General features: G+C 38.8%; 1 protein-coding gene across 1 annotated transcript in view; it reads right to left on the minus strand.

The window, feature by feature from the left end:
- MYO1E (myosin IE) overlaps nt 1-15,883 on the minus strand; it is a 77,035-nt gene that overhangs the window by 31,189 nt on the left and 29,963 nt on the right. The window contains 7 exon segments of the mRNA XM_058846616.1: nt 858-992; nt 2,264-2,395; nt 3,193-3,282; nt 4,902-4,989; nt 11,406-11,500; nt 12,373-12,462; nt 15,050-15,193. Of these exon segments, the coding sequence (XP_058702599.1) occupies nt 858-992; nt 2,264-2,395; nt 3,193-3,282; nt 4,902-4,989; nt 11,406-11,500; nt 12,373-12,462; nt 15,050-15,193 (774 nt within the window).

Here is a 15,883-nt window from a genome sequence, read left to right on the forward strand (position 1 = left end):
TGCCACACTAAAAATATATAGCTTCATTGCAAACTGGGAAACAATGAAACTGAGAGACAATGATTTTATTCCTTCTACACAGTTTATCCACCAAGACTAAGAATTGTGAAGATGTACTGAATGACTCTAAAAAGCAGCCCAGTGTCTGGCTTAGGCTGTGAATTTCAGCCACTTACTAGAAAATCCCCAGCATCCCTGGGTTTTGGAGTTCAGAGTAGAAAAATTACAGAATGTCTTCTCAACAAACTGTTTTTCTAAAATACTATTCTAAAATAATAAGGTCCAATACATCAGTAACAATTATTTTTTTAGGCTTTAGTATGTGCTACATACATAGATGTGTTAATACACCTACTTTAAATAGTAAATTCCCAAGAACAGGACAGCAGCAGTTGGCAGGTCACACAATGAACTGGCAGCAGCACTGGATAAAGATGCCTGATCTGTGCTTTCACACTCCCTTTCTCCAGCTTTTCAGCTGTACTGTTTTAAATTAGCATGGAAGGTCAGCCAGCACTGGGAATTCAGCTAAAGCAGGGCATTCTTTTATAATTTTCTTCTAATACAAGCTCCTTGCTGTGTTTGTATTTTCACATTTTTCATACTACAGATTATCTGTACAAGATAAATTTTATTAAATTTGCACGCTTCCAAAAAAGAACAAACTGAAAATCACAACACCTTTCTGCAAAACCTGTCTTCAGGGTTAACATACTCCTCCTCAGGGCAAAATACAACTAGAATAAGTTATATTTACATTAATTTTTCATTCCCACATTAATAGATCAATGTCTTAAAATGAACGGTGAAATGAACATACATCCACCACTAAGTAAATCATATGGTCAAGAACTCACCAGTGTTTCTTGAAAATCTGATTTGTCATTGATGTCATCGACTTTGTAGGACCCAGAGAGACTCAGATAGTAATAGTAGTCCATACTGGTAATGCCAAGGCTGCTTTTTTGTTCTGAGGAGGCCCCTTCAATTAGCTGCAGAATAAAAACCCCCAAATTAGGTGTCACCCAACAATCTCCAGCAGAGACCAGTTGGTCAGAAACAGGTGACTGAGCCTGAAATTACTGGGAGAGATATGGCTGCTGCTGTGCCAGGGATGTATCCTTCCTACCTTCTGGTAATCGCTTAATCCAAAGGACCAGGCTCTCAATCCCATTCCCACAAATGGTTTAGTTCTAACTTCACAACTAATAAATAGCTAAAAATGTGATTGCCTTGAATGCCTTCCATTATCTTTAACTCCTTAAGAAAAGACAAAGTGTGTTTTCCAATCTACAGTGTATTCCCTAAATCCTCAGGAGCAGTGTGTTTTCCACACCTACTGCAAGGCAGGCAGAGTTGACAGCACATTCAGAAAGCATCATCTGTGGCTCTCACGGTGAGGACAAGCACCCTTAACACTACTCAGACCTGTGCAAAGGCCATGCAGTCTGCACAGACAGGGCTGCACCAGGGAGGAACAAACTTCAAAACAGAACTGTCAAATCCCACTCTCTCTTAACCCTTGTGTCAAAAAACCTCTCCAGGCCACAGGAAAAGCAGCAGGACAGGCCAAATTGTACATATACCTTGGAAAAGGAGAACACACGGCTCCTGGAGCAATTCCAGTGCTAATGCAGCTTTCCCTCCTGGAAATGGCATTTCAACTATATGTGAAACTGGCTACAGTCACTTACAGAGCTCTGTCTTGGCCCAAGTTTTGTAGAGCTTGGTCAGCAGCACTCCAGCAGGTAAGGACCATGCACATCTAAGACCAGTGAGGGCCAGCAAAGTATTTTCAAACACAAAAAATGGGGATACTTGGATAATTCAACAGAGTATCATCATAAATATCTCAGAAAAATAAACTGAGAAACAAACTTCTCTTTCACAGGAACTACAGGCCAATACACACATATATATAAACTGTCTCTCTCTCTATATATATGGGCCAGTTTAAAAAGAAATCTGCTGAAAAGTTCTCATTTTCTATTATATTCTCCTAGACTTTTCCATATGGGAGTTCCCAATGAATTTCCAAGCAAGGCTTTGAAATACTGCAGCACTCTGTTGTGGAGCTGAAAGGCAGCCAGGCAGGTCTGTGGCAGATGGTGTCTCACCATGCTGCTGAGCTTCCCAGCAGAGACCAGGTTACCTTTGCAGTGTGCATTCAAATCTCACTGCTTTGGGAACAACTTCTCAGTCAAAAGGAGAAATAAGTCCTAGATACTTTACATAACTCAAAAAGGACTTAAACACTTCTGACCTGGTAAAAAATGTGAAAACTCCTCTCCCCAGGATTCCTCATTACAACTCGAGATTTTTCCAGTAGGAAGTTGGATATTTTCCCTCCATCTGGTTCTCCACCTGGGCTAAATTGTATTTCAAAGTATTTCCCCTGCAATAAATAATTCAAGCTGTTAAATGATTAGGAAATGCAAATTCAAAATTGTGCATTTATTATTTATTATTATTTATTATTCCAAGCAATGTTACAAGGATATTTCATGTTTTTGGATACCTCAAGGTACAACCTAAGCTTAGATTTCTGAACCATGTTTTTTCTGCATTTATACAGCTTGACATTAACACATCCCATGTTAATGCAAACACAGAGAGGAGATCAGTGGCTTCTCTTCACTGCTGAGACTCTTGCTTAGTATAAAGGAAACTCACACAGCAAGTCAGCTCAGCAGAGTTACAACCAACACCGAACTGTTCTGCCTGGAAGCAAAGCAAAGCCATGATCTCTTGCTTTCAGGGATACATTAACTGCCCTAACACTCATGTTAGCCAAGGAACACATCTCAAATTTTTAAAGCCTATGTGTTACTTTTTAAAATGGAACCTGTGGTGTGCAATCATTTTATGGTGTGCAGTCATTTTATGAGATTGTCCTGACCCTTCTGGAATGACAGACTGAAGGAAATTCCTGCCTACTGCGTGTATAATATTGGTAAAGACTGCAGCCTTGGTACTTCAAAAGCTGTACCCAAGTACATACAAAGAAAGAAATGCACAACCTGTACAGAATGAAACAGAAGCCTCTAACATCTACCTTTGCTTAAAACACACTTTATATCTTATTCAGATTTACCTCACCTGCAGTAAATTTATATTATACCCCTGAATAGTGTCTCTGTAACAGCACAGAAGGTGGAAGAGTAAAGTCATCTTGAAGGTAGAGGGACTTACAAATCTGCTGGAGTTGTTGTTCCGTACAGTTTTTGCATTCCCAAAGGCCTCTAGTAAAGGGTTGGATTGTAGAATAATATCTTTAACATGCTAAAATTTTAGGAAACAAAAGAAATGCAGATTCAGAAATAGACATTTTTACAGTTGTCACAGATTTTCTAAAAAACCTCCCCATGACATATAAATTATATATTAAAAAGGCAAGAAATCTTGCATCTGTAAAAAATTCTCTTGATCATATAAGGAAAAGAATCCAACAACTTTTCTTCCAGAGCTTTTAGTTCCTATTTTTGAGGAAAATCCTAAAGAATTAAACATAGTGTCTGAGGCTAAAACTGGTTCTTCTGAGCATTGTTCTGCCAAGCAACACAGCTGATAAATTGATCTGGTTTTTCCATCATCTTCATTTTAAATCATGCTCACACATGACCATTTAAATTTTTGGAGGGATCTGGAACCACAACCAATGAAGTCAGAGTAGGATGAAATTTAGGAATCTGCAAGTGCTTCAGCAATCTGTTTTGGGATCACTGATAATGCTATCCAGTTGTCTTAGAATGCAAAGTAATGTCTACTGTCTCTTTATCTAGTCCTGGGAGCTTAAAACATGGAGAAGACATCAGCTTTGGAAGAAATCAAATGCATGCTGGGTTGTGAAAAGAAGATGGAATTTTATTTCAAAAGAAATGCTCAAGGCAACCTACCAACCTCATCAACTCTAACTCTGTAATTACTAAGAGCATTCATTAATTTTGTACAAAAAGCTGGAATCTTCTAAACAAAACAAGATATTTACTTCTAAAGTATCATTATATTTATTGCAAAAATAACACAATGCAGTCTCTCTCTGGATCATTCACTTTGGTTACTGAGTTATTCTCTGCAACGGTCCCTGTGTCACTGTTGTGCAAAACTACGCAGAAAGAACACACTCAACCTCAGAGACTGCAATAAAGTAAAAATTACAGTAAGCACTCAACAGGAATGGACTGGTAAAAGCAGCCACTACCTACCAGTGCCTGTCAGTGAAGGACTGACACTGTAATGTCATTAAGGGAATTTTCAAGGCTATTTCACTTAATTAGCTTTACCCCATCAGTAGAACAGACATCACCAGCATAATTATTAACAAAAGCAACTATTTGTTCTGTCAGGCAGCTTTTACGCATCCTAATTTTGCCTAGGTAACCTCATAAAACAAGATGATGTTTTTGCTGTGCCTCTTTGATGTATACACACAAATCAGAAATTCAAAGGAAGCAACAGAAACCCAAAAAGCCAGGTCAGTTTTCAATAAAATGCCAACACAGGAAGAAAAAACCACACATCTACTAAAAGGATTGGTTGTTGTTCTTAATGTGGTTCAGAACAATTAAAGTACCTCTTACAGCTTAACTAAAAAGAAAAACCCAACAAAAAACCAAGACAAAAACCACCCATCTGGCAGATGCAATTCAGCATAAGGGCTACAGCAGCTGGGGCAGAGCTGATTCTGTCCCTGTGGCTGTCCCTGCCATGCAGCATCCTGCAGGTGAGCAAAGCTGCCCAGCCCAGGCTGCCCATGTGATTCTGGCTGCTCACCCCCAAGATACCAAGGTCAAAAGAGCCTCTTATCTGCCAGTGTCTGCCCCAACAGCCACTGTCATTCCACCTCTCAAGTGGGTCCTAATCCAAAGCTTATGCTTCAGTATTACTGTGTATCAACTCACCTGTACTTTAGGACCACCTCCTGAAATTTTGGAGATATAACTCATGATATATTTAGCAGCTACAGTCTTTCCAGCACCACTTTCCCCACTATAGAAAAAGAAACACAAAAATGTACACATTAGCTTTTAACTAACTCTGCAGTGGGGTAATTTACAGTTCATCATGTCCAACCAAGGTGAGGTACCTTAATTACATACACCACATTCAGACTGAGTAACCTGGTAATACAGACTGTGATACAGTGTGGTAGCATTGTACTGGGATGTTTCTGAGTACAGAACTCTGACTACACCACCTTGCACAGACACCAGAACCTCTGTGAGACACCAAGGTCAGAAAAGTATGTACACTGAGAAACATCTACTTAAACAAAGATGCTCAAAAGAGAATTTGTGTGTTCAAGACTCAGTTCCCATCTACATTAAGGGGGATTTCAGGTATTGACACAAAAACTAATTTGAAAATCTGAGCTGTGCATGCCATACCAGATACCTACTTCATTTTAGTAGTTTTTTGTTTTAGGTGTTCCTGAATAAAATAATGAGGCATTATTAATCACATCCTGAATGACGGAAGAACTACCTTCCTGTTCCTATGCCTCTTGACACAGGGTACAAGAAGTCTTAATATCCCATACTAGCTCTCACAATTCCTTCCTTCCTTTATAATATTTCACTGCAATGGTGAATGGTGTTTACAACATCAGCAGCTTTGCCTTCTTGCAATCAGTAAGTTTCTTAAGAGGGAAAGAAGACTGGCATGGCTGACAATTCAACCTCCCTTCACTTCATCCCTTAAAGCTTCTTCCCTTCATTTCAATGGGATTCCTCCAGATTCCATAAACCTCGGTGCAAGTCAGCTCTTAATGCATTTCCCATGACCTGGACAACTGCACCAACACAAAAAGAACAACATACAGATGTTGGTTCAATGTCACAAAAAGAGCTAAAATAGTTTTTGCTTCTGTGAAAATGTGTTCTATCTTTAAACTCCTGAATAATTTCAGTGACTGCTGTTGACTCTTCTATCCTGCGCCCACTTGTTCCTGGATATGGATCAAATGCACATCTTTTCCTGCACAAATTTTAGCTACATCTGCCAAAGAAACATCAGCATGTCCTGTACAGGAAAGGGACTCACTGAGAACGAACAACTCAGAGCTCCTTATCAGCATGACTAATAGACACATTTTTAAAGGTTTCATTCTGGAAAAACTCCCCAAAATGCCAAGCTGCAAATGTAATTTTACATCTTTACAGCTTCCAAACAATACAGAAACACCGAAAGGCTCTTTTAAATTATTTTCCCAGAAATGTTTTCATGCTTTTGTCTTCTGACTACAGTTTTACAGATCAAACTGAAATTTTGAATGGGTGAAAAATTACTTACTGAGAATCCATCTGCGGAGCACAGACCATGATTATTATTATTATTCTGAGTCACCTTTTCCCAACAATCAAGAAAGCCTGTATTATGCATATCTACTACATTCACAGGGACAGAGTTTGATGAATGGCAAGATGCTTTTAAAAGTTCAAATCATGAATAGCTCAATAATTAAAATAACATTTCTTCAAAATCTGCTGGCAGTTAATTTGTTCTTCCTGTTGTAAAACCAGACAAACCAACTGAACCTGAATCATACTCTGAGATTACACATTGCAGTTTTCAACTGAGTACAGGGGAGGATCCAGGGCCAAACACTGAATGAATCTGATCAGGTATTATTTATCACACAGTAAAAATATGACACATTTCTGTAAGATTTTCTTCAATGCATCCACTATCCTTCTCCTCCTTCCTCAAATCAAGTGTGGCTTGTATTTCTTACTCCATAACTGCCATAGAACTGACCTAGAGCAATAAAGCTCTGTTTTATTGTTAGCCTCTGCTTCAATGTAAGTGGTACTTTCTAGCAAATTAATTTGGCCAAAAGATTGCCTTCCAGAGTTAGCTTTAGATTTATGCACACATACACTGTTTTTCAGTTTTCGGTTTTTATTGATCAAAGACCAGCAAATTGCTCCAATTAAGCCAGAATAAAACAAGAAGATGCATTATTTATGAACCAAAGTAGCTTTATCTGATGGGATTGTATCCTGCCCCCAATAAAGCTCAGGTATTCAAATGGAACAGGGAAAACGTGGCATTCCTGCCAAATGGTTCTCATGCAGCTGCTTCATATAAATCTTATAGTTCTACTGCTATTAAAACTATTTTAAGAAGATGTAAGAATCATCCAACTTTGTAGCTTGAAGTGGAAGCATGGAGGTTTTTAGAGCTTGAAAAAAATTCTTAAAATGGCTTGAAGTGGATTGTGGTATCAACAATTTTCTCAGAGACTTTTCTTGCTAAAAATAAAACTAGCACACGGTCTCAATCACTAACAAAAAATATAATACTTTGCAAGATGTATTATTTCTTCTAGCACTATTCACCACTTCAGAAAAATTACATTTTCTTCCACAAGGTCTATTAATACTTAGCTGAAATTAGAGTAAGACTACAAAGACAGAAGGAAATGTTTTTGCTCCTTGCTTCCTTCCCAGAGGAAACAATCAGTAATTAGAGAAGCAAGATCCGATACACAGCATCATCCTTCTCTCTAAAATTAATTTTCTGACTGACATTTAATATGGTATCCATGGCTGTAGAACAATACAAGTGATGCTTATCTACATCACCAGGACAATGTAGAAATTTTAACAGCAAATATTTATAAAGAACTCTTGGATCTGCCAGTAGAGAACACTGTATATGTAAAACACTCTGATGTGTTTGGGTAAGTTTTTTAGTTTGTTTACACAGAAAATTTACTTTCTGCAATTACGTTCAGAGAAACCTCAGCAGCATGATTTCAGTGAAATATTTTTCCCCACTGAATCAGATCTTTTACCTTTCTTACAGTGTTACACTTATGTTTCTATCACTTCTTCATTAAAATTCAGCCATATTTCCTGTCAGGTTCCCTCCAGACACTTTAGAATGATCAATCATTTGAGTCTTCTGGAAAGATGAGATATAGAAGCTGACTAGAAATCTCATAATGAATTTTGAACTTAATAGTTTTGAGACAGACATGAGTTGTTCACTCATGGAAGTTTGGGTGGTAAATGATCTTTTCATTAACACCTGTTTGTAGTATACAAGATGAATTGTCTATTCAGATATGCAGTCATCATACACTGCTTTCCTGGACTCAAATGTCACCACACAAATGGCAAATGTAAACTAAAACTACAAACAAGAAAAACTGCTTTAAAGCAATAGCAACATCTCCTGGCAGGGATCACAGAATCAAGGTGAAAATTAAGTCCTCACTTTATAGAAAGGTAAAATCTTAACAACACTCTGAAGAAAAGCATTTACTGCTATGTAATAGAAAAATACTAATCATAACCTCCACTCTCTCAATTAAAGGACAGTAATAGCCCAAAAGGAATTAAAAACCACAAGAGATAGTTCTTCATAATTAAAATCTTGACTGGACAACTCCTTGTTGATAATTTGGAGGGGCTGCCATGTCACACGGGGGAGAAATGCCAACAGCCTGTTTTAATTGCCACCAACGAGCTTAGTTCAAGAAAGGTCTAAATTAAGTATCATGCCTCAGTAAAACAAACTGAATGAGAAATTAAGTCCAGTGTAGCCATGTTACCCCTGTGAGTGAACTTCCTCTGCACTCCTGCCCATGCACACAGAGCCAGGGAAGACCTGGGGGCACTGCTCCCTCCTCCCACCTAAGCACACCCTGCTGCTGGACTCAGCCCACGAATAACCTCATTGTTTATTTACTCTGCAGCAGCCATGCAAAGCAGCTCAGCTATGATTAGACATGTGCACATGTAATTTCTGTAATGCATATGCAAATATGCTGGAATTATTCAGCTAATGAAAAAGCCTTTCCTGGCCCTGGAAAGGTTGTTTAGTAACAGTTTTTCTCTTAAAATTAGTATTATCATATGAAAAGAGATTATTTTTGGTTGCCACCTATTCAGCCTTTCAGAGAATTTTCTTTTGGATCTGCATTCCCAGTTCATTCAGTGACTTTTGAAGAGGATGAGTTCTTTCTCTCAGCGTCTAAATGCATTTGGAATTAATGTCCAGGTAAAAGGTAAAAGGTGTTCTTAGGGACCCTCCTTCACCTGCCTGAAACACACATCTAGTCTGTAGAATGCATGTGCATGTCCCCTGCCAGGTTTGGAGGTAGGTGCCACAGGTGCCCAAAGCACACTGTGGGAGGACACAGCAAGTGTGCAGCTGCCCCTTCCCCACCATCCTTCTGCCTCCATTCCTGAGGCTCCACATGCAACAGAAGCCAGACACAGCCTGTGTGAGCTGGCTGTGAATAGGGCCCGTCTACACCTTATTTCTTACCTTCTTTCTTTGCAAACCTTTCATTACATGAAATCTGCTACTTTGAAAAAGAAGGAAAACCTGAGTAGTAGCTGGTTCTGTTCCTTCTGTTCTGCCAGGGATTTTCAGTGGAGTCATTCCAAACTCAGACAAGAAGCAGAGATGCAAGAAGCACCTCACTATAACCATATTATCACCACTCATCTTCCACAGGACCGTTTTTTCCACCAAAAACTCAGTTTCACTGAACACAAAGCTTCACTTGAAGCTGCTTATGCTCAGCCACTTCTGTGACATTGACAACAGACAGAGCTGTGTCTCAGCTTTTGAGAATCACCAGTTTAGGGACAGAAATGGTAAAGCCCCTGGCAGCTATTATGTGAAACTGGTGGAGTGGTAGCAGACTCAGAACATTCATTTCACTCAAGAGCTGCAGCATCCTGGAAGCTGCCACTCTGCAGCAATTTCAGCACCTTCTGGTCCATGCAACAAAACAAAGCAAGCAAACTCCAAACTTCAAGAAACTTTTTTCTAAAGCCAGCCCTGGCTGCTGCAAATAGTGATGACATTAAATCAGAAAATACAAAACGTATCTGAAAGTTGAAATCAAATGTCATCCAAAATATTAAAACAATAACCAAACAATATCAATTTAGTGAGCAGCTGAGTTACTTGATTTATTACAAAATAAATTTCAAGTGTCCTAAAAAAATCAAAAACCATCATGAAAATGACTTGTAAATCTAATGCACAACTTCTACAGCATTTATAATAAAAATATCAAAGGAAAAAACAAATGTGTCTGAAGAAAAAAAAAGTCTCTGAAATGTCTCTTGCAAATATGATCCTTTTTGTTTCAGTTTTGCAGTAGATTTCAATTAACACCTGCTGGATTTGATTCAGTTTTGCAGTAGATTTCAATTAACACTGGAAAAGTTTCACTCTGCACATGCAAAATGCACATTCAAATACATCAGCCAGCATTCAAGAACAAGAATTCTCACGTAAAATCAAAACTCTAAGTTTGCATCTCAGCTCTCTCACAATGTGACTCTCTGCATGCCTTGCACTGCGGGGCATAGCACAGGATCAAAAAGTAGGGGTTTATTCACAACCCACAACAGCTCAAAGATTTTCACTGCAAATTTAGCTTTGTGTGAAACATCCCACTCTCTAGGATGCTACTTTATGCCAAAAGCAAAATCCCAATTTTACCCATTCCTAACAGGTCTCAATTTGACTACATGTGTCTGGTAAACTTCAGCACAGCAAGGGGCATCAGTTTTCCAAAGAGAAAGACTGAGCTCAGGGAACAACTCAGCCATGCCAGTGACAGGCAGGAGAGCTCTGGGCTTTCTGTTTCCTATGCCCCAGGGGCCCAGGAGCAGGGAGAGCCCCCCATGGACCCAGCAATCTGTTACCAGCTGCTTGGCCTTCCCAGGTGGGAAATAAATCCCTGCACAGCCCTGGGAAGCTCCAGGTGCTCTGCACAGAACCTCCCCAGGGCCCTGTCAGAAGGGGCAGAGGGTCCCAGCTGCAGCATCCTGCAGTTCTGCTTCTCCACACATTTTCTTTTATCACACACCATCTATAAAACCCACAGATGAGAACAAAGCGTAACTCTGGTCCCAAAATTCACTTTGGCTGTCACTTAAAGAATGCCTGTCATTAAAAAAGTTGAGTAATAATTCTACAGAGAATTCCATCACTTAATAATTAAAATAGATTAATAGTGAATACAAAATTAATTTCCCAGTATCTCTCGCCTTTTGTCTCTGAGTGAATCCAAGTGAAATTCCAAAAGGAACAAAAGACCATGATAAATGCAGTCCACGTGGGATTGCTGGATTTAACAGTATCTGGTTGTACAGCTGTTAATCCAGCCCCCTCATGCAGTTATTCAAGCTGTTGTAATTTTGGTCTTGGGCAAGAAGCTGGCTGTGTGAGTAAGATTTCTTGTGGTTAATCTATCATCAGGATTTTACTGGAAAATAGAAAGGAGGGTCAGAAAATACTTTGGTATCTCCAAAAAAATCCCAAAACATGAATGTAGACAGAAGATTTTTAATGATATAATAAACTTTTCTGCTTCTTCAAGTTAAAATATCATAAGAAGATAAAATAATTTTTACCGATCTTTTTCTTACCTAATAATGACACACTGATTTTCTCTGTCAATAATCATGTTTCTGTACATGCTGTCTGCAAGAGCATAAATATGTGGTGGGTTTTCATACTGTGCCTAGGAGGGGAAATAAAGAATATTTTTTCAAGACAGCATTAAAAAATGCAGGAAGAACAAAATAAATTTTTATTTAAATTGGAAGAGTTATTTTTATGGAAAAAATAATTCTGCATAGTACTTTATAGTGAATTTTCCCCAAGAATTCTTTGGTACATTTAATAGAAACAAACCAAATTCCCTAGACTTCGTTAGTGAACTTCCTCTCAACCATAATTTTCTCCTAGAAATACCCTGTTCTAAAAATGGCTTCTGCTGGAAATGTATTACTTGTCTGAAGGAAACTCACACAATTTAAGCCTATTCCAGCAGTGGTCATGTGCTAACAATGCTCTCCCCCAGCAGCACTCAGAGCCTGCTGCCTTGGGGCCCATCTTCATCCACTGGGCCATCCAAACCCAACAGCTTCCCCAAGTGGACACACCAAACTCAAGTAGGAGTCCCTGATGTTCTTGTGCTGACTCACTCTTCAAGCTGTATTTTCAGAAGTGGCATCTAATTTTAGCACCTCACTTTTTTTATTGTTCTTGTCCAGTTAGAGAGTTCTGAAATCCCAGTCTCCAAATCCACTAATGGCTATTTTATGCATATGACAGCTTAAAAAACTGCCTTTGCAGGAGCAGGGCATGTCAAGGAGAGATACCTAATATGGATTAGAGCTGATCAATACAAGTATTTTCTTGAAATACTGATCTTACACTGCAGGAATTCGAACTGACGACTCAGTCTATGGCAATCATTATCTGCCAAGTTCTCCCAGGCCAGCACAATGCCAGCAAACCCAGAAACAAACACTTCCAAGTGTTAAACTGTGTAGAATAGTGTTTCCAAGGCCCTGAATACTGCACAATATTTTAGACTGCTTTACTTACTGCTCCTTGGTACATTTCAATTTCCTTTTCCCCAAAATATGGCATTTGCTTGAAAGGGTTCACAGAGATTAATACAGAGCCAATGTACGTCTGCATTCAAGAGAAGTTAAGGTAACAACAGTTTTATTAAGCATCATCTTACTACTAGTGACAAAGAACTTTTCCACTTATTACATAATACTTCAAATAATAGTAAAACCACCACAGCTTACAACAATTGTTAATAAAAATTAAATTAGCAGGCTTACAGGAATATAAACATACCATTCAATTGGAATATTTTCATATTATCTTATTTTAGGATGTGCTAAGTATAGAAGCATGTATTAAAGGCCAAAACATGACACACCTGGAATAAAAACACAGAAAGGAAATGGCACATTTGAACTGGTTTTAATCCTTTGTAACTGAAGAGGTCATATTGTCAGTATTAGAAAATATCAGTTTGACCTTTTGCAGAATACAGTGTAGTGACACATTCTGATCTCACAGGACAGTGCTGAGCAAGCAGAGCCGGATGGAAACGGCCACTGCCAAGCTAAATTAGACAATTACTCAGCTGTATGCACTGGGGGGTGTTGGGGGAATTGGGTAATTCAGCCTGTGGTGTTATTTTATGAGTGAAACTATTAACAGTCCCTCAGAGTCCTCTCCTGCAGGCTGCCCTGTACCAAGACGCTCAATTTCAAGCCATTATTAGATTTTTTGCAGCATTTTTAATACAGTATTTCATCATTCTGCATTCAGCTGCACATGCTCTGCACTTCAAACACTTCATAAACCTTTAGAACCACAGCTGCAGAGTACCCATCACACAACAGTAATTCACAGGTATCAATATCATTTTTCAGTGAGCTGGGAGTTAGCAATGAGCCCATACCTATGGGTCCAAAATGCTGTACTGAAGGTTTCATTAACCACCTGGAATTGTTCACAGGCAAACTTGCTATCTAAGCTTTCTGTATAAAGTAGGAAAATGAACAAATCCATCCTGTCAGACTGTCCTATGTAGGAATCTCCTACTGTGATGCCAAGGCACAAAAGGTAACATGTTAGAGAAAAACTGTAACTAAATGAACATAACTTCCGTAATATTAATTTGCAATGCATTCTTCATACATTTTTAATTTATTTCAAAAAGAGTGACAACATCTGGGTCTTGGATATAAAAGATCAATTCCTCATTCTGTCAGTATAAACACTTGAAGTGACAGTTTTCTGTTGGCAAACAATACCAGCATTTTCTGGGATGATTCCGTCATCTCTGTACAATGTAGCACTGAGAAATGTTCATTGATGGGTGGACATGCAAACAATTCAAATATTCAGGGGATGATCTTCATCTTTGAATGAAAAGCCTTCACAGAACTGCAAAAGGAGTCTTTCTCCCTACATGAGGGAAGACCAATCCCTCAGTGTGACCACTAATCCTCTCAGAAAACACTCTTATTCCAGCTTCAGCAGAAAGACCATCCCCATGTTAATCTCACTATTTGCATAAAAAAGAAAAAGCAAAAAGCTCTCTCACACAGAGCACTGAAGTCCCTGTGCACACACAGCACTCCACGGGCCAGAAGCACCCGTGTTACTACCAGGAAGGATTCTGCAGCTTGTCCTTGTACTACAGTCTGCCAAATACTGTGCAACTTCATCGTGCTCCTATAAAGCAATTGTAATGATAGTACAGTACTTCAGTGAGCAGGGGATTCAAACCCATGTTCACACGTGTATTAGAAACCTCTGCAGTTCGTGATGGAAACAACTGCAACATGAACTTTCCTCTATCAGTCCTTGCTGAACTCAGCTGCTACACAGCTCTTGACCATCTAAATATAAGGAAACAGCCAGGAGGTCTTATATTTCCTCCCCTTTCTGCTAAAATATGTTCAACTCTTCAAGGAAATTATTCTCCAGATACAAGTAGGAAGTATTGAAACCTGGCGAAAACAGAAAGAACAGCGTAATTTTCTAGTCATAATCACTGACTAGAATTTACCAAACTCTCATGCAGTTCACGTTTTATTGTGAAAGCTGAAAAAGAAATAGTGACTATTCCTTTCTTAAGGAATTGCTTTCATATGAATTTTTTTTTAAAACAGCAAGCTTTGGGTACTGAAGTCTGTTCTTCCTGTTAGGTTGCATGTTCAGGTATTTAAATTTTCACATTTTCATTAATCATAGAAAAAAAATTAAGTGAGAACACTGAAGATTTACAGACGCTGACACATACACCTGTTTCCATCATCCCATGATTCACAGTATTAACAATTTCAGAGTAAGTTGTAAGTGGGGTTATGTCACAAAAGAAATGTTATTTTGAAAGCATTATAATTTTGGAAGTATAGAAGACAACACATCAGTAAATGTACACACACCTAAAACCTATTAATTCTTGCTTTTAGAAGTAGCATTCCCTAAGGAGGCTTCAGGGAATGTAAAAACATGGAAGTACAATCTTCAACATATTAAAAAGAATACCTTGAAATAATTTTTGCTATCTTATTTTCCACTCTCATAATTAGCTGAGTTTTCAAAGCCTTTTCTGTTATCTCAGGTGAAGTGTCACATAAAATGTTTAGCACCCTTGAGTAATCTGCTTAAAGAGAATACATACATATAATCAGTGTCACAGTGGCTCAGCAAGGCCACAGGGCCCCACAAAACCAACAAAGGATACAAAAATATAGTCATCCATGTATCGTTTCTTTAGGTTCTCCACTATGGAATCCTCAGTGATTTTGGAAAGCAGGACCATATCATCCACTCCGCTGTGCTTGACATTGTGGCTCTGCCAGTGGTATCTGTAGTGTCCTTTGCTGCCCTGCAGGAAAGCACAATGAACACCACAAAGGTTACTACATTTCTCATCAGCACTAAGTAACCAAAAACAATCATTCCAATTCCAACTTCCCAAATGTTTTTCTTTGAATTCTATTCCTTGATCCAGGCATTCTATGAAAGCATACATAAATGATGTCAGCTGACTTGCCTCTGCACTGTTAAAGAATTGCACTGCCCTCCAAAACTAGAAGGTAATTCCATGGGGTTTTGTGACCACCTACACACAGAATGGATTTCAGATGGCAGACATTTTTAAATCTAGTAGAAAAAAACCCCAATTATTGCAATTGAGATACAGCAGCTATTGGAAGCTAAGGATGCAAAAATTACACTCCTACATTGTAACTATTAGCAGTGAGGATAATTACCATCACCACAGTGAATTCCTCAACCTTTGCAATCTTAAGTCAAAGCTGCACATAAGCTGTTACTGGGAGGGAAGCTGTGAGCCTGCTGCAGTTAAGTATTCAGGGATGTTCTGCAAATTATGTACCCCAACTTGTCGGCTGCACGTCTTCACAGTCCCTCTTGATCTGTTAGTCACCATGCTCAAGTGACATCTAAATAGATACTCTCTCCTCACACTCAGAGACTACTATTTCAGGATGCTACTAGAACATGTGACATTTCATGCTGTACCACTTGAAATCAAAATCTGTTTTTCTTCCAG

The sequence above is a fragment of the Poecile atricapillus genome, chromosome 11 (assembly GCF_030490865.1).
Source record: "Poecile atricapillus isolate bPoeAtr1 chromosome 11, bPoeAtr1.hap1, whole genome shotgun sequence".
Lineage (NCBI taxonomy): Eukaryota > Metazoa > Chordata > Aves > Passeriformes > Paridae > Poecile > Poecile atricapillus.